The sequence below is a fragment of the Neopsephotus bourkii genome, unplaced genomic scaffold (genome assembly GCF_033783945.1).
Source record: "Neopsephotus bourkii isolate Nb327-2 ecotype Australia unplaced genomic scaffold, CSIRO-AGI_Nbou_v1 NB_1749, whole genome shotgun sequence".
In the NCBI taxonomy this organism is placed as follows: domain Eukaryota; kingdom Metazoa; phylum Chordata; class Aves; order Psittaciformes; family Psittacidae; genus Neopsephotus; species Neopsephotus bourkii.
Genome location: NW_026902223.1, coordinates 4,364,815 through 4,383,737, shown reverse-complemented (window position 1 = coordinate 4,383,737; position 18,923 = coordinate 4,364,815). Strand labels below are relative to the sequence as shown.

The following is an 18,923-nucleotide window of genomic DNA, read 5'->3' as shown; positions in this document are numbered from 1 at the left end:
GCTTCCCCAGAGTGGGTTGTTCTGGAAGCAGAGGGCAATATGTGACTGTGACTTCTATTTGTTTTACAATCCAATTTTACAGCTCACAGAAGAGATCTCAGGCTAGGGACCTGATCCTGCTACTGAATTAGCAGATACATACATTGAACTTAGCGTCAGGGTTACATCCTACATCACTTCACTGGCAGATGCATTTTGTCTTAGAGCTCTCTTTTGGATGATTCATAACAATTTCTGGCCTGTCCTCAGACTGAAGAAAATCCCTTCTTTCGTGTCTTATACATGTACTGGAGTCACGTTAACTTTCAATAAAAAACCTTTGGGAGACATTTAGGAGTGCAGGATTGCTGGTAGAGCAGGATGGGAACAAGGCGTTCCCTGGGCATTGTGAGCTGCTGCCCAATCTGTCAGCAAGACCAAAGGAACATCTTCTTCCTCATCCCCCCCTCCCTGCACTGGTTATTTTTAGAACCTCTCCACCTCTGCGTGTTGGATGTGAGAGCTGCGTTGCAGTAGATGCGAGTACAGGCCAAATAGATTCAAACCAGCCAGCCTTGGAGTTTCTGATGGGTTTTATGTAACACCATGTAAGGCATTTGCTTCTTTTCATCCGTCTATGATACCTGTGAGCTACCCACTGTAGTGTTGCTCCTGAAGTGGAATAATACTTTATTTTCCAGTAATGAGACTCCTTCACACAGGTGCTATTAAAAGACAGGATCTAGGGACAGAGGATTTGCCTGACTCAGAAGTTCTTGGAGGTTGTAATTGCCACAAGTAGTTATTTTTATGTATAAAATCCTCCATATGGACACAGGTTTGGATTCACTGCTGTAGTGTCTCAGTTGGTATGTGCTTGTTTTCACTATTCTGAGGGTCTGGGGAGGGGACATGCAATAGAAGACCTGTCCTTTGTAAAAACACTGTAGCCTGTAGCAAACACAGGTCTGCTGAAAGCTGAGCTATTCCTTCAAGAACTGAGATTTACCTTATGGAAGGAGGTGCTGGGATGAGTGTGTATGTGTGCACGATCCAGACCGTTTCAGCACAGAATTAGCCATACTCATTACTTGATCTTCTTCCTTAATTGAGTATTTACTTAACATTTGACCTCCTTTAATGTACTCAGACTGAGTTGGCTTTTCCTAGTTCAGTCTGCAGCTTGTTATTCAGGCAGAATTCCCTTTATATGGGTTATGCGCACTCTGGATCAGGGCCAGCAGCTCCTACCCAGGCTAAACCATGGCCCTTTAGACAAGGTGCAGACTTTTACCATCCCTACCATTAGATGGTTTTTATGCGCTTTGTGAGTTTTGCTTCACTGAGGACAATAGCAGCATCCTGGGAAAAAAAAAGAAGTCCATTTCTGTAAATGACAGAGGTTTGTTGTTAAGTTCAGTGGGGACTAGAGAAAAACATCAGGAATTGTATGAAAACCTCTTATTCTTTGGAGATGTTTTTCCAGTGTCACAGATTCAGGAACCTTGGAGCACCCTGTGGTGTGGATGCTTACTTGACACAGACAGAGTCAGTGTGAGTGCAGATGAGATCTGACCGCACTTCAAATTGCTGTCATTTAGGAACAGAAATCCCTCTCCTCTTCCCACTTTTATTTCCCATCACTTTGCTCTTAAAGCTAGTCTCACCTTCCCTCTAAGGGCAGCTTCCTTGGGTGCTGCTTCTTGTCTCTTCTGAAAGAAGTCACTGGTGTTGCTGTGGTTTTGAATTATAAAGAAGGAAGACCCTGAGGCAGTAAATACCACAGCTGTATTTGCAGACTTCCACAGGTGAGCAGTCAATGTATGCAGCTTAAACTACCATGGAGGGACAACAGGAAGACAGAGCATTTTTTTGGAGATCAGCATCATATTATATTCTTCTCTGAGCAGATAATTTATTCAAGGGGTGACAGATTGTCTAGTCTGTCTGAGGCACTAGCCTGAGACTCAGTGGTTGCCACAGACTCCCTTTGCTCTCAATATGTAGTGTATCCAAGCATAAAATGAACCGTCAGACAGCATCTTGGAGGTGCTGTGTTAGGATTCAGTGGCCAGAATGAGAAACCTTGAAAGGCTATTGCCTGCACCTGATTCACAGATGCTCCTAAGCTTTGGTTTGCAAGGCTTTAATTCAGCATGCTGTAGTAGCACTAAATATATATTATATGTCCATTGAGGTATTAATAGCCCACATAGCAAGTGTCTTTTGAAGCAAGTGTAGGCTTTGTTGCTTGTATCAGCTGAGCCTTTGATCCTGGAATACAGGCACAGGAAAATTCTTGAAAACCAAAAGAGAAAAGCTAGAGCTTTCTCTGAAAGGTGAAGCATACAAGAACATAAAGTTTACTTAGAGAGTCAGTGCTGGAAGGAAATGGCCTAGCAATGGAGTGTCCCGTGTTACAGGGAAAGTTTTTGCTGAAGCCATGAGAAACAACAGAAAATCATGAATAGAGAAGCAGTTTTTCAGGAGTCTGACACTGAAAAAGTGAGACTGCAGTGTGCAGCTTCTTCCTGATACATGGCAAAACTTCTGGCAGAGGTCCATGAAGCTGTTGATCTCTGACAAATCCCTGGTAGGTCTCACTTTTCCTGCTGAGTGCTGCTGCTTGTTAGAAGCTTCACCAAGGATGGAAAGGGCTTATCCTCGCTGCTGGTTCTGCACACTGACCAGAAGGTATTAGGATCAGTGGAAGGGTTCCTATTCACTTCTTTGAGCTTTGTCCCGTGCCACAGCTGGTCTGTGCACATTTGTGTTCCTATGCATCCGTCCTGGCTGTTTGCTCTCAGTTTTTCTCAGGACTCGTTTTGTCCCTGGAATACTGTCAGCTCCAGCCCACCACAGTTACAGAGAGAACCGTCCTGTTGGTGGGACACATGGTGCAATTTGTCCAGGACATTGGGTTTGTCTCTGGTCCATCCAAGAGCCAGTGTCAGCAGAATGCCTGCCTCTGCCATTCCTGTACACCTTGACACGAGGTTGTTATTCCTGCTCTTACAAGAAGTGTATGGATCCTGTCCAAACCAATAGAGTAAGTGATACAGCAGCTGCTGGCTGTTGAGCAGGTCAGTCTGCAGGTGAGGTGCTGTCACAGTCAACAGTGTCAGACAGACACTGTCTTTGCTACGCAGATGTAAACATCTGGCTGTTTAACTCGGGTGTTACAAACCAGGAAACTACTTTACTCCACGGTGAGGAAACCGGCTATACACTGCACAGTGAGAATTCCTTTATTGAGCTGGCCCAAGTGAAAGGTGTTCTGAGAAGGCTTCTTTTGTTTTTTCAGACTATGAGCATCCCACCTCATGTTTCATACATCTACCTTTGCTACAGGGCTTTGCTGAACCTTATCACTGAAGGGTAAATTGCATTCATGTTATCTTCTGTGCACTTGCAGATAACGCACATCAGAAACTGTGCCTCTGGAAATGCATGAGGAGTAACCTGTGGTTTCTTGTGGCTGGTACATGCCCAAGTATTAGCAGTGGACTGGCTTCTCACATCCTCTTGATTGTCACTCCAACAAGACGCCGTTATCTGGAGGAGAATAGATACAAGCACAGTTTTGGCAGGTTGAGAGAAAGCAGCAGCAGCAGCTCTGACTGTTTGAGAGAAGTTGCAGTGTGGAAGGACTGGCAAATACACAGAAATCATTTTTTTGCCTATTTAGGGATCTCACAGGGGATCAATAATTGTCAAGAACACTTCAACTGGTAGCTGTGAAGTGAAGAAGAGCTGGTGAACTGAAAGGCCAAGAAGGGTGTGTGAGCACCTACTCTGATTTTTAAAAAGACTCAGCTAGTTCAGAAATAATGTTTTACTCTGTGTTATACATGGAGTTGGGGTGAGGTGTGATGAAAAGGATAAACTAGTCCTCTCTCCTCTTGTATAGATGCTCCAAAACAGAACTGCAAATAGTCTGACTGGCAGTGGGTGGGAGATGCTCTGTACTGGAGGTAATAATTTGAGCTCCACTGACCAATTCTTACCTTATTTCTGGGGGTCCATCTCAGGAGAAGCTCTCCTGATTCACTGTAAACTGTTTTTTTCCAATGAAAGGGTTAGTTGGTTTTGCTTTCAAAGCAATTAATTTTCACTGTCTGGAGCCCTGTGGTGATGTGTTGTCATAATACCTGCAGGGAATGTAGCTGGAAAAATAAAAATGACTTCTTTCTGGACAAGCTGTTTGTGGGGGAAAATGGATTCACATATTGATAGACAAAGCATTAAAGATGTAAAAAATATACCAACATATACCACTGAAAGCTAATACATACACATTGGTAGAAAATGAAAGCTTATGTCCCTATTAAAAACTGATTGAAAAAGGCAGCAGTAGAAATGAACAAGACCAAACCAGTAACTTCTGAAAAGGATTTGGGTGGAAACCATTTGATACAACAGGAACAGCCCTGAGGGCTTCTGTGCTGTGCTACGGGCACAAACAGTCACAGTCCTGTGTACAGCTGGACAGACATGCCTCTGTAATGATTGTTGTCTTGCTTGACAGCTGGACTGGAAACAGTGACCTGCTTACCTGAGCCTGTGAGATGCAATTGTTCAGCTGATGAAAGTCATCACAGACCCACTCAGCTTTCCTGGTGTGGACCAAAGGGTAGTGGGAGTACAGGACTAGTGAGAAGCAGACAAATCTTTGTCTTGTGGAGTGCTGTGTTGTTACTGCTGGTTATTGGTGCTGGTGTGTGGCTTGGTCCCTTGTATACACAGGAACATTGGACAGGGTGGTGTGTCTGTTCAGCTAAAAAGCGAGGTACTGTAGCCAGCTGGTGTCCTCTGTGGGATGATGCACACCCAGTGCACACTGACCAAGGGGTGCACATGCACACAAATACCCAGATTCCATATGCAGTGATGCCACAGTACAGCTCATATTTCTGCTCAGGACAGTAGGGATTTTCCATCTGCTAAATCTCTTTTTCAGAATCTGCCATTCTTAGTCCCTGGGCCCAGCAGTCTTTAAAGACCATCTGTTTCTGAATGAAAGAGAAGGTAAAATCACATGCCAGCAAAGAAAATTACCTTTGCATCAGATATCTTTTCAATGGTGTGTAGAGTGAGCCGAGAATACTGGGCCCGGTCCCTCACTGAGATTCTTAGAATACCAACACTAAGTGGTAACAGTTTAATTGAGCAAACTTCTAAAACACAAAAGTACAATTCCATCAGAGCTGTGCACCTTTATTTCCTTTCTCTTTGTGTTGGGCTTTGGATCTTTCTTCCATTCAGCCTTCTAACCATTAACTATTAATATCAACCAGGCTGTAATAGCTAATGAGGATGCAGAGTATAGGAAGAACTGTAAATGAAGCACCCTTGTACAGTTTCTAAGGCTGGTAAGAACGTGCATTTTCTATGCACACTGGCTTTGTATTTCATCTATCCCTTTCCACACAAAAATGCCAGCTAATTATCATTTCTTCTAACGTCTTTCCCAGTGTAGATCAAAGAGCAATGTGGGTTTCTCCATATGATTTTGTGTGGTGAAGGTTTCCTCTTTGCACTTCGAATGATCCATTTCTGTATGGGGGAATTGTTCAGGACACAGGAATGGGAGGAATGAGGAGGCTTCTGGGCTATTACATTGCCTGGAGCTGGCAGTTCCAACAAGGCACGGGGGAATTAGATTAACTCTGCTGGCTGTGAGTGCCCTGGTCAGGAATCTGTCTGCTTGTGCAAGCTGATGCAGCAAGGACTCCCTCCTTCCGTCAGCCCTTGGTAGCTCTTGGTGGGGCTCATTTCTATCTGCTCTCAGCATTAGCAGTCCTGACTCCTGCTGTGCCGCTGCTGCCACAGCCTGCTTCTCTGTGCTGCCCTTATCCTGACGTCAGAGGAGTCAGCTGCTGCTCAAACCTGTCAACCTCATTCCAGACTCGATAATTATCCCACCGTAGCGAGTGGTACTGCACATTGCTTCCTCTGTTTCTTTGGGGAAGGACGTTATGTCCCAGCCACACTCTTCTGAAAGGTTAAGCATCTTTCTCTTTAACTAAGTGGAAGATTTTTCCTTTAATTATACCTTTCTGCCTGATGTTTGTCCTCTTAACTAATGTGTGTCTCGCTTTGCTGAATGCATCCAGTACTCATTCTTCTCAGGATTTGTGTCAAAGCATTAATTTGCCATGAAATTTCTTTCATTCATTTTAATTTCAGGACTCCTGCTCAGGCGTTTGCATTTGAGATCGGATCTCAAGACCTGCATTTCATTCTCTGTATCTGTGAGCATGACAAAAGCTGAGCATATTCCCTTCTGGCAGCTGGGTTCAAAACTGGTATCAGGAGACAGGGTTAGAACTGTGGATGCTCAAATCGTGCTGGTGTCTGGCTGCCCCTCAGACCACAATCTAAATTGTATTTGAACATAGATGTTGTGTGTGAAACACTGGGCTGTGTTCTGGTTGCTCTTGCTTGCTTAATTTTACACATTGTGGAGGGAAAGTAACAGTGAAAGCACACAGTCAAGAGAAGTGGCTAAGTGAAACGCTTGCTATCTTTGAGGCTTGAACTCCAACCTGTAAGATTGATGCTGACAGAACTGAGTGATACCGCAACTCAGGAGTTTGCCATTGCACTTAGCCAGGTTTTGCCCTGTGAATGAGAGATGAACAAATGAAGTGGCATCATACAGCTGGCAGAAAAGCATCTGGTGCTGATTTTACTTAAGTCAAGCAGTTCACTCACTGCCTGGATTTCAGCACAAGCCTGGAGCACACTTACACCAGCTTTAGGCTCTGCATTGGTGGTTTTCTTTTTGCAGCTTTCCTTTGGCTTTAGGCACGGTGTTTTCACTGGTGTAGGGGATGTCTGAGCTGCATGCTGTGACCTACCTACCAGTTACAGTTCAGACTTGCTTTGCTCTCCCAACCCTCTCCAGCCTCTTGCTGCTGGTCTTTGGTATTTTGTTTGTTCTTCACGTGTGATAACACCTCAATTAAAACGTGACTGCGGATGTGTCAGCAAGGAAGGCACTGAGAAGGTGCTGGCTAATGAATGGCACTGGGTGCCCACCTCTCCCCCCAGTTTTACCTCAAAAAATGATAATTATTTCTACAGCACATCCCATTTGGGTGACATCTCACAACTGAAAGTCATTAAAAGCTGTATTCCGTGTTAAGTCCCCTTTGTGTGGATGAGAACAATCACGTCGGTCTGACACACCGCAAGCTGCCAAGAGGAAGAAAATTTTGCCTGAAAACGAATCCGTGCTGCATCACTTTTAGATAAGCCTGATGTTACCCAAATATTTTCCTCTTCATTGTTTAAAGGCATAATGTACTGCACCCACATGACCAACTGCCAGCTGCGTCTCTTGAGATCTGGACTGTTTAATGCATATTTGACTTATGCTAATGAATGAGACAATAATGGGCTGTGCTTCATTTCAGCTTGTCACAGCTTTTGCTAACAGCCTTGTATCCCAGGAAGCCTTGGTTTCGGTTCTGATGGCAATGGAGGAGAAGGTGTTAATGCAGCCCTGCTTATTTTAGCAAGTGAATGAATCAGTGGTTTTAGGAAAACAGTTCTACACGTTAACCCTTTGTTTCCAGAGCAAGACACGCAAATCACTGTAGAGTGAACAGATGGCTTTGGCATATTTTTAACCTTTCTCTCTGTTCCCATGGTATTCCAGACTGTGTGGGATTCCCCATAGACTGTTGTAAGATTGGTGGGCCCAGCCAAATGTCTTGTTTTGCAACATAGCATCAGACGGAAGGAGGGAAGTGGAATCCTGTTCAAATCAGCTCTGTTTAAGTAACTTTAAATGAGAGGTACTCACATAGAGGGTAGTGGGGGAGTCTGTAGAGAGATGCTGGTCTTATGATTTTGGTGCTTGCTTATTGTCAGCTGCTACTTTACATTAGGAGGGACAAAATAAATGAGAAATTCTGTTCTCGTGGTATTGTCTGTATAAGCAATTGATGCATTTAAAGGTGTAGATTGCAGAGGTGAAACTCCTAGGGAATTTGGTGGTCTCTGGCTTGCAGTTACGATGGGGCAAAGTAGTTTCTGTCACTGTGAACAGTCTTTGGGATGTGTGCTCTGAGGAAGTTCTGGAAATTTCTGAATCCCAGGTAATGATCAGATTGAGAGCTGTTCACATTGTTAATTTCCACATTTTTTGGTGATTCTCTGTGGTCATAAAATGTTTTGTTCTATAATAGAGAGGTTAACCAGGGAGCTGTATGCTGTAAGGGAAGGAGTTCCTTAGGTGCAATAACTTCTGGGTCTCAGCTGTAAGGCTGTTAACTTCAACACCTGGGTATGTAATATGGCAAGAATTGTGTTGCTATCCCAAACTAGGCTTGTGTCATCATGTGTATTAAAGACTGCAAGTGATTTCTCAATAGAGAACAGAAACTGTAGCATCAGTTTTCCTGGCACTGCTTGTTACACTCACATTCATTGAGGAACATGGAGCATTATGTTCTCTTAATAGTTTATTCACATATTAGAGTGCTTGAAAGAAATCCATCCCTAATGTGTTCTGTTCTCTCTGTGCAGTACTGTATGGCTCAGTCTTTTACTGTCAGAAGGTAATAAAATGCTATTTGACAGGACAAGCAAACAAGATGATGGTAAGGGTCTGCCCAGTAGGGCAAGTTCCATTACAATACAATAGAGTTTAGTAATACCTGTGTATTGTATCAGGCCAAATCATTTGTGTGTCTGGTGTTCCATGCAGAGTCAAGCAGATGTATGAAGAGGTGACAGACACCTCTCTGTTGTGCTGAAAAACTAGAAGGCAGACTATGGAGGGCAAGTGAGACAAGGTAAAAAACCAATAGCCTACAGCATGGAACAGCTTGGTGCAGACTCCATTGTTTTCTGTGGTATCATCACCTTTACAGTGCCCTTCTGATGCAGTTTAAGTATTGCCATAGCCATTTTAAAGAAGAAGCCAAAACAGATGAAGTCATTTGCTGGTAACAGCATGCCACACATAAACTTGCAGCTCTGACCCCCATCACACAGTCTCATGGTCAGTGAATACCATCTCTTTCCCCAGCAGCATGGATCTTGGTCTAGACAGTAAAACCATTCTGCTCCAGAGGCTGTGATATGAACCCTATAGCTCCTGTCCTCATCACTCCCATGAGCTTGGAAGAGGCAATAACTGCCCTCATACCCTGTTTGTCACTTCTGTGAAGTGCTGCAAAGCTTCTCGAACTGGAACAGGCAGGTGTGTCCCAGCAGATACGGAGCACTTGCTGCCCTTGCATTCCTGAAGGATAGCAGGGACATGAGCTGACCTCATGTGTGCTGCAGATCTGCAGTGCTCTGCCATTCTTGCTTCAGGAGTTCAATGCATTCACCATCTGTCACCCACCTGAGTCAAGGTAGTGCTTATGCAGGGCATTAATAACACATGAGCACTAGAAGCTTCCCTTTTTCCTTTGAATGCACTCAACCACCTGCAGTGCCTCTCAAACCACCTCTTTCCTTCTGTGCTTTTACAGTTCATTGATGCAATTTCACACACTCAGCAAAATGCTGTGTCATGGATGTTTTTTTCTTCATCTGGGTAACTGGGGGATATTTTTCTCCCATTGGATCAGGGCTCCATGGACTCAGTTCATATTTGAAAGAAGATGCAAATTGCCACTTGGTCTCCCTCTTGCCAAATCAGAGAAAACGAAGTCTGGCTGCATAAGGTGTTTCCATAGCACGGGAATGTTACATCAGTTCTCTGCAACCTGTCTGGGTCTTCAGCATCTCTTATGGAAGTGGGTACCACAACTGTGTTAGCATTGGTTTCTCTAATGCAATGTAAAATAAATCCCCTCATCTTGCTCTGCTTCCCAGAATTGCCAGAACATTACAGAGAAGCCTTATTCCTCTCCCCTGAATCTATAAACCCCAGCTCATTAAAAGACAGCCCTTGTCTCAGTAAATCTGCTACTTCTTTTCCTTCTCTTTTGTATTCTTTTCTGGTTTGTGACATTGCCTGGCTGTGCTGAAAACATATTCTGTCTGTATGGCCTTCACTTGCAAAGCTATTCAGGGGAGTGTGAGACTGTCAGCATTGTTGTTATTTATCAACCTGTCATCTGCAAATGTCATCATCATGGTTTTATATTTGCTTCCAGTCTGTGGATGCAAACACCAAATAGCTTCAGAGAAGGACTAATCCTACCAAATTCCAACACAGACACTGGTATCCCACACTAATGGGTCTCCTGAGCACCCATTAGCCTGTGCATCTCTGATATGGCACATCTCTAATTCCACCCTGCAACATTAACATATTTAATCTCCTCTTGCTGTTTTTTGAGGTTTCTCACAAATGCTTCTGCTTCAGCAGATCCTGCGCAAACGTCGCTGCTGCAGCACACCAGCACCTTTCCTGCAAGTGCTTGTCTTGCCATCCTCACAGCTCCCAGATGTTCCCTGCTTGCACTTCAGGGTGAGACGTGCTCACAGACTCCTGCAGTATGAAGGTGAACTGCTGAGATGAGTTGTTTATTTCAGATGGCATCTTCTGGCTGTGACATGGATCCTGCTGTAAGATTGCAGCATGAGGAGGCAGTGTGGGGTCCCTCAGAACTCAACTACATCCAGATCTAAGGGATCTGTTTTGTGTTAACAAGATCTCTTCAGTGCTGGTCAGGTTTTGAAGAAAATTAAGTGAGGTCAGTAGAAATCCGAGTTTCTCCTTGCCTGGAAATGGAAGCAGGATTCAGGTCCAGTCAGAAAATCTTTACTATTAAAAAATACCTAATTCTTTTGGCAGCATCTGCACAAGCGATGGCCAGGATCCTGAGAGGGTTCCTTGGCTGAGAGGTACCCCTGGATTGAACTCACTTGCAAGAAAAGATCTGTTTCAATATATCTCTTCCAAGGTTTGCCAGTCACTGGCCCTCGTCCCTCCTCTTTCTGCACTCCCTCTGCCACAAAAATCCTTTCCCTTCTCCTCTTCTAACAGTCATTCTGATGCCTGGTCATGCAGAGCGTATGGTTGTGCTCTGAGGTACTGCGAGTCCTGGGACAGCAGTCGTGCTCAGGAATGTTGGGAAGGGAATTAGCTTGAGCAAAGGCAAATAAATGTTCCCTCTAGTCAGAGCAGCAGACTGCAGTGACTTCACTCCCATGCACACCTTGGTGTGTGCCTCTGACCGGCTCCGTGCTCTGTTTTGAGCAGTGCCCGAGTTAGTCACAGGTTCCTGGTGTGCATCCTTGGCAGGGAGGCAGGTGCTTCCGTTCAGATATGTGTCTATCCCAGGCAGTGTGGCTATAGAGGGTTCTTCACAGGGCACATCTGGTGCTCTTGTGTGGATGGAGGAAATAGGAGGGTACCTTTCACACTGCCTCACTTTGTTGTCCCCTGTTTTGTACTCCCAATTCCTGCTCATTCATACGCATGTCTGCATTGGTCAGTTTTGATTTCAAAATTGTTTCTTTGCACTGAAGTTTTTCTTTTCATTGTAGAGGCTCTTTAACGTGTTCCTAGCCTACTTCTGTATGTCAGAAACACCTCTTTGCAGCGCAGCCTTATAGCTGGGAAGCCCAACAGAGAGAAGGCAGATGCTTTGGCTGAAGTGAGCTGTTATTACAATGGAGAAATATGCTTCCATTGAAAGGATAAACATCTGTTCATCCAAGCATCTTAAACAATAGAGACAGGGTTTGGTTTTCTCTGATTGTTTCTCAAAGCAAAAATTATTTACGTCTTCTCTCTGGGACTACTGGATGTCTGCTGAAGGATTCAGGAGAGAGTCTCTTGCAGCTGCCAAAAGAACCACCTAGATTATTGAGCCTGCAGCTAACTTTTTCTATCCCACAATGAAGAACTGGTGTGTAATCCAGACCCTGTTTGTGCTGTCCCACATGGTGGGGGACTGCTGTGTGCACCAATGAAGGGAGAAGCGTTTATCCCCAGCCCAAAGCCCAAAGCTCTAGCTCATCGTGATGGCTCATAATATTGAGCTCTTATATGCATTGATGGGGCTGAAAGGTTGCTGCTTCCTCATGTGCTAGCAGGCTGCCAGAGCTGCAAGCCCAGGGTTGCTGACTGCCTGGCACTGAGGCTGGCAAGCCCTTAACATTCCCCAAGGCAATAAATAAATGTTACAACTTCTGATTAATTGCTGGAGTCAGCCTTTTCTGAGAAGGAGGAGGGTAGGACATTACAAAGTGAAGCAGGAGGATGGTTGACAGTATAGACAGGAGAGAAGATTTAGGGGTAGCTGTGATGACATAGTTTATTTGGCCACAGCTTGAAATTGGGCTTAATTTTAAGTAATGTCTTCGATCTGGAAGAGCTTCTTGCCTGGTAAAAATGCATAACCAAGTGCACTACAGGCATGAAACTCTGTGCAAATATGCAGAGATTTATTTAGAATGCATGTGTGTATATCAATGCACAAACTCTATGCAAGTGTCCACCTAAATCTATCCAGTTGATCAGAAATCATTGGAGCTCCTGACCTGGGCTGGGAGCACTGGCTGAAGATGTGAGCACTAGTGTCATTAAATGCATCAGGTTGTTCTGTAAATCCTTCCTCATGTCCTGCACTGATGTCAGTTATTTGCATTCTAAAATCTAACTGAAAACCTGCAAAATTAGATTTAGAGGAAACTGGAGGCTGCAGCACTTTGCTCAGATGATAATTTCATTTACTGTTAAGACATTGCTTACACCTCAATGTGAATATATTCTCTCTTCCTCCCTAATACACACCCTCAGGCATACAACATCTGATTTAATTTGATTTTTTTAAATGTAATTATATGTGGCTGAGCAACTGGTAAACTGAAATCATTGCATCACCTTTGAGAAATAAACTCAATGTGCCAGATTCACTGGGAGCACCCAGTGACACTGCTGTGTTAGAGCACAATATTAAATAGTGTAGGGGCTTCCCAGCTGACTGCAGGAATCTGTGCATTAAAACCTGAAACACAATTTGTTGCCTTTTAGCAAAAGACGTACGGGAAATGAGGTTCTTAAAGACAACCCTGCAAGCATCTGAAATAGTATTTACTTACATGACAGTGATGGGAGCTTGCCATTTGTCAAAGAGTTACAGGCTGATCTTGTAAGAGATTACAGTGCCTGATCACAGTTTGTTGCTGTATCCATGAGGGGATGGATGCTGGGCTAGTGGCTGCACCAAGGTCTTCACCAAAGCTTCTGGAGCCAGGCTGAGCTACATGAGGTGACACATCTGCCACATGTTTAAGCTACTACTTACATTCCTAGTAAGGAAGTTTTTCAGCTGTAAAATCTTGCTGCTTCCAGCCTCAGTGGCCTTGATTATATGGCTTTAAATGATTATATGGCTTTGATTATATGGCTTTAAATACACCCAAAACCAGTTTGAACAAAGGCATTTCTGCCACCTCTGCTTCATCTTCCTGTAACATCTCTGTTGTTAGTGAAGGTGAGCAGGGATAAATAACACTGACCCAGCTTTTCCATATCAAGCATGTCTCTATTTAATTGGTTTCAGTAAGGATTTTCAGCTAGTCTGTGTGCATTAAATGCACACTACAGCCTGTGGTAGAGTGGCTGTGTTTTGTGAAACAGAAACATGGCTTCTGCTGCTATAAATCAGTGGGGCTGCAGTAATCCCTTGTGATACCAGATGCAGAATTTGATCCTGAGTCGCACAATAGCTGACATCTGGGCTCTGCTGCCCAGCTTGCAGGACTTAAGATGTTGAAGCCTTCTGCAGTAAGAAAGTTTCCATATTTCTAACTTGTCAGGGGCTCTGCACTCACCCCACAGCTCCTGGTTTGCCCTGCATACACAAGCTGATTTTGTAGTTCCTAAGAAAAGGAGAGGGGAAAGGATTCAATGTAAGGATCAAATTATTCCTCTCTCGTTCAACACAGAATTGTGTGTGTGAGTAAAAATCCTGCCATTTTGTCATCCAGATTTGCTCATTCCAGATGAGGTCTTTGGCTGATCATGGCATTTTATTGGCACAGGGGGAATTTATAAGCACTGAGAGAACCTGAGGGAAGAAGTGTCATGCGCAGACATTAGTGCATTATCTGCAGGGCTTGAAGAAACTGCTGGGGGTTTGCTAGAGTGTGAAAAAACCACACCAGAAAATTGAGAAACTGGGTCATCTGGATTCATTTGCTGCATATCTTTCCAGCTGGGCTTTTGTTGCTGCTCAGACTGACAGATCTGAGCTCACATTGTAGTCACCAGGATTGTGCAGCATCCTACGTGCCTGCCTCCTGCAGTCATCTTGTTTATACTCCAGGGTGTCTGGAGGGCCCGGATCAAGGTCAGAGTTGTGCTGTAGCTTATGAGGAGCAAGAGGCTGCCTCTGCCTCACTGAGGGTACCTGCTACATGCAGCAGGGAAAGGCACAGGGACACAAGGGGACTTACACAGTCTCATGCAGTGTATTTGTCAGAGAACAGCCAGCTGGAGTGCACCAGCACTGTGCCCGCCTCCCTGGACTGTTCTGCCTCTCTCCTTATTCTTCAGCTGCTTGTTTCTCTATCCCTTTATTCTAGACAGCACAACACACAACAGCCTCTCCAGTCGAGACTGCTTTACTCTCCCTTCCCCAAAACTCCCCTAAAAAATCTGACAGGCCTTCTTCAGGGCAAATGCGAGTTTGGTGCCTGTGTTTAAATTCAGTGTAATCTCATTTATGGTAAGCAGCTGATCAGAAAGGCTAAACTGTGAAGCTGAAATTATAAGCAATAAGTACATTGCTTGTTTGCAATAATGTACTGAACAGAATTGTTCTCTGTCGTATCACATTAATCTTTTTGAGCTGTTAATTCCTAATTCCCTATATAAACCTTGTATTCTGTGCTGTGGCAAGGAAGGTTTGTTTGATCCCAAGTGCCCAGGGAGTGTTCTCTAGTCTGGATTCTTCAGGGAATGGGCTCCTATGGGTTGTGCACATTTTTGTCCTTTCTCCTTTCCTAATAACTTTTGATGAGGGGGATGGAGATCGCTAAGGTTTGAAGTTCCTATGAGCTGCATACACAGCAAAGGCTCCTAGGGAAAGCGATTCTGTGCTTTAAGATGAGAGGCTGGGTCACAGATTCCCTCCTTATTAAGTTCTTGAGATCCACACAAAAAAAGAGTATTAACATGTCCCAGCTGCAGAAATTTTGGTCAGAGCATTCACCTTACTCAGCACCAGGAGATGCAACTATAAATTGTGATTTCTCTTTGCAGAAGGATTTGTTGGCTGATTCAAGTGAATGTTACAGGTATTCTTCCATTTGGGGTCTTCTGCAGAAGCTACAGACCAACTGAGCACCAGATGATACACCAAGCTCAATACTGTATGATCTTTTCTTTTAGGTGGAAAAACTGGCAAAGTACTTGGACCCGAATGATTTGGGAAGAATCAGTTTCAAGGACTTCTGTCACGGAGTTTTTGCTATCAAAGGTATGTGCATATTTCTTAAAAAATAATCCACTTCAGTTCCAGTCATGTTTCTCTTGTTGCAGAAAATGTGATGGTCAAAGACAGCCTCTCTTTTGACTGTGGTTATTTGTAGGGTAACTCTGGGAACAGAGCCAGTGTATTTTTCTTTCTGTGTATCTCGTGTGTCATTGGTGAGCAATGCTGGGGTTCCTGCAGCATTGTTTCATTGTTGAGTCTTGGTTTACCATTTGCTTCTTCAGAACAAATGTGATTTAAATGTAGCTGAAGAAAGAGAAGCTTTTTGGTTAGCAGCTAGTGCCAAAGTCTGGTATGTCCATGTTCCCATCTGGTTCTACTGTTGATTTACCAAAGGAAGTTACGGAGCCCTTAGGCTTTAGTTTCTCTAATAGAAAATTGAAGACTGTTATACCCTTCTTGAGGTATCTGCAAGGTATAGTTGAGTCATGTTTTTGAAGTACTTGCGGACATGTATTGGAGTGAAGAAGGTTAATTACAGGTTGGCTCTGCAAGCCCTGCAGATAGAGATGAGGTGGATCAAACCATCTCCTTTGAAAGGAAACACAGTCCTTGACAGAAGACGTGGACATTTTTATGCCTTACAGCTTAGCCCAAAGCGTAATGAAGCAAGCAGTGAAGAGGGACTTTAGCTGTTTTCCTGCTAATTACTTTTCTAGTTTCCCAGAGCAAAACAATGCAGCCTGTCTGTTTCCAGACACGTAGTATGTCCTTAGTAAAATGCCGAAGTGCTGTCACAGCCCAGAGCCTTTACTTCAGGGACAGGGAGAATGTCACAGTGATGATAGTGTGATTCCAGGGGAAGCCTCTGGAAAGTCATCTACAATGTGAGATGATTATGAAGCCATAATAATGCAAGAACATAACACCACAGCAATTTTAATTAAAGTTTATAGCAGCTGAGGACTGAGTGTATAATTACGTAAAATTACAGTGAGAGGCTGCTCAGTCCATGTTCATGGAGACACCTTCCAAGGTGACACTGATGTGTTGGAGGAGAAGGCAACAGAAAGCCCAGAAGGAAAGTTTATATGTTACTGTTTAGACACTTCCTACTCACATAGCAAACTGAGTTCTGGGTTAAATAAAACACTAGCTTGTAAATCATCTGGTAATCCCCTGTGATTCACAGTCTGCACAAGTGCACAAAATATAATCAGGAAGGGATAGATGTGACCCAGAAGAGCATCCCTGTGCCATTATCCCCAGTGACGGAGCCTTGAGAATCCTCAGCCTTTCTCACCTTGTGGGAACTGGTTCATATAGTCATATCCTAAAATCTAGTCCTATAAAGGTGTGACTGAATGAAACTCTGTGCAATACCTTGTACCCCATGATTATGAATAGCTTAAAGCCCTTACGTGGAACATATTGTAGGTATCAAATGCTTGATGATTATGAGTATGTATATGTAAGTGGATAAGAGAAAAATCATCCTGTTCTGCAGCATCACCTAGAGCTCTCTTAGCACATCATTAGCATTGTCAGCACTTACACAGTGTCAGTGCCAAGCATGTCATCACAGAACAGTTGTATCTATTTCTGATAAGACACTGTTAGGCATGCTTTCAGAACACCCCTTTAGGAAAGGTGGTTCTGTGCTTACCTGGTTCTGTGCTCACCTCTCTGCATGCCAGTTTTATTGACCTTTAGCTGCCAGCTAAAATGAAGTTGGTTGCATTAAAGTTCAGAAAGGATATAGCAGCCTTTCACAATGGAAAGCCTCCACGGTGTTGGTACCTCTCACTTTACAGTGCAGCCACGGCCCAGGGGTAGCAACAGGCTTATTATCAAACAAAAGCAATTTGTCTTGGCAGCAACAGATTGTAAATATGATTCTTTGACATCTCAGCCTATTGCAGTTGCTTGGGGCAATCAGATTAATAGAGCAAAATGAGATCTGCTATAAATCCAGTGTTTTTTTTTCCAGTAATGGAATATGAAGCTGTGTTATTCATAGTACTGGAAGCCAATTGTTCAAACTCATGCTTTACTATCCTAATGCCTCACCATATTTCTTATTTATGAGACTTCAAATTAATCTGTTTCATAGATGCTTGCCTTTATAATATGCTGAAGAGATTTTTTGCTGCACAGATGTGATATAGTATCATGGGGGTTTTGGTAGTTCAGTGCCTTGAATTTCTTTAAACGGTGAGGTTTGAAGCATCTAGAACAGTGGATTCAAATCTCAGTGGTGAAGAACTGACCTCTCATGATGTCACTGGAGCATTTCAGATCCAAGTATGGATCTTAGTGAAAACCTAAACATCGGAACCTTAAAAAATCACAAGCATTGGAGTGTTCAGTGTCTGCTCTGTTGGCAGCAGCTCTCACTGCAAGGAGGAACCCCAGGTCCTGGATTTGAAATCTGCAGCTTAGTCTTTCTCCTCCATAGAGCAGGGCATTGTTCAGTCCCGTATGGTACAAATGAAAGCGTGTTCCTTCATGAGTGGACATCAAGTCTTGTCTCCTCAGTGTTTCTGAGCTGGGTAAACCTCATGACATATGAGTCATGTACCTCCACAGAAGCTGCTGGGACTATCAGGTGGAAGAGCCAGTTAATCTTCTTCAGCTCCTGAGTAGCAGGAGCTGGGGGGAAGGATGTGTTGAGGAATCTCACTATCAGTGGAGACCTTTGGAAGTGATGGGAGAGGACTTCAGTAAGCAGAGATATCTATGCTAGAGGGGAGAAATGTATTGGAGGAACACCTTCCCATTGTGTCTGTGGGGTGGAATACTGGATAGGCAGCGTGCCTTCTAATTATGCAAAGCTTTGCTTCTTTTTGCGGATCCTTTGTGGATTAAAGAACTTTGTCTCAGCATCTGTGCTGAGTCCTGCTGTCTAGCCTGCTTTCTCCACACAATTAGGCTCTCCCAGAGCCAGGGACAGGCTCTGCCATCAAAGTTAAAGCTTTGCAGCAGTTTCATTGGAGTGCCAGAATATGAATGTTTTACTCCTGCTGAAGCTGCCCTCTCTATCTGCTCACTGCATGGCTTTATTTCTAATAACTGCATCTGTCTGGAGAGCAATTGCCATGAAGTAACACCTGTACCCTCTAACTAGTCAAAGCCGGTATAGCCCAAGAAGTGACACTGCTCAGAGACTTTGAGAGCAGCCACATCACCACTTAAAAGCTTAATTCCCATTGATTTCAGCAGGGTCAGTGTGGGATCCATTACTGTTTGCTCAGTGGAGTCAATGACTATTTTTGCTGTACTGAATTTATTGTACTGATCCAGTAAATACTTTCTGGCACTTGTAATACTTAGAGGCTTGAGTGGAACTGTTGTTTCTGTGTGCTGTGCAGGCTGTTCCACAGTCAGACGTGTTTGCAGGCCAGGCTCTTGGTGTGGTTAACAGGATCTAATTAAGTCTGACCTGTTCCTTCTATTTTAAGATTTCTGTTGTCTTTTTGATAATCTCTTCTGCTTTGATATTCACTTAAAAGCAAACCAAACCCTGACAGATAGAGGGTGAGCTCCCCCTACTGACCTTGGGGTGCAGCACAAACAAAATCA

General features: G+C 43.9%; 1 protein-coding gene across 2 annotated transcripts in view; it reads left to right on the top strand.

Moving 5' to 3' along the window:
* RAB11FIP4 (RAB11 family interacting protein 4) overlaps positions 1–18,923 on the top strand; it is a 109,380-nt gene that overhangs the window by 21,794 nt on the left and 68,663 nt on the right. For both annotated transcript variants that reach the window (XM_061377321.1, XM_061377327.1), the window contains one exon: positions 15,299–15,386. In XM_061377321.1, coding sequence (XP_061233305.1) covers positions 15,299–15,386 — 88 coding nt within the window. Of the gene's footprint in view, positions 1–15,298; positions 15,387–18,923 lie in introns of those variants that run through there.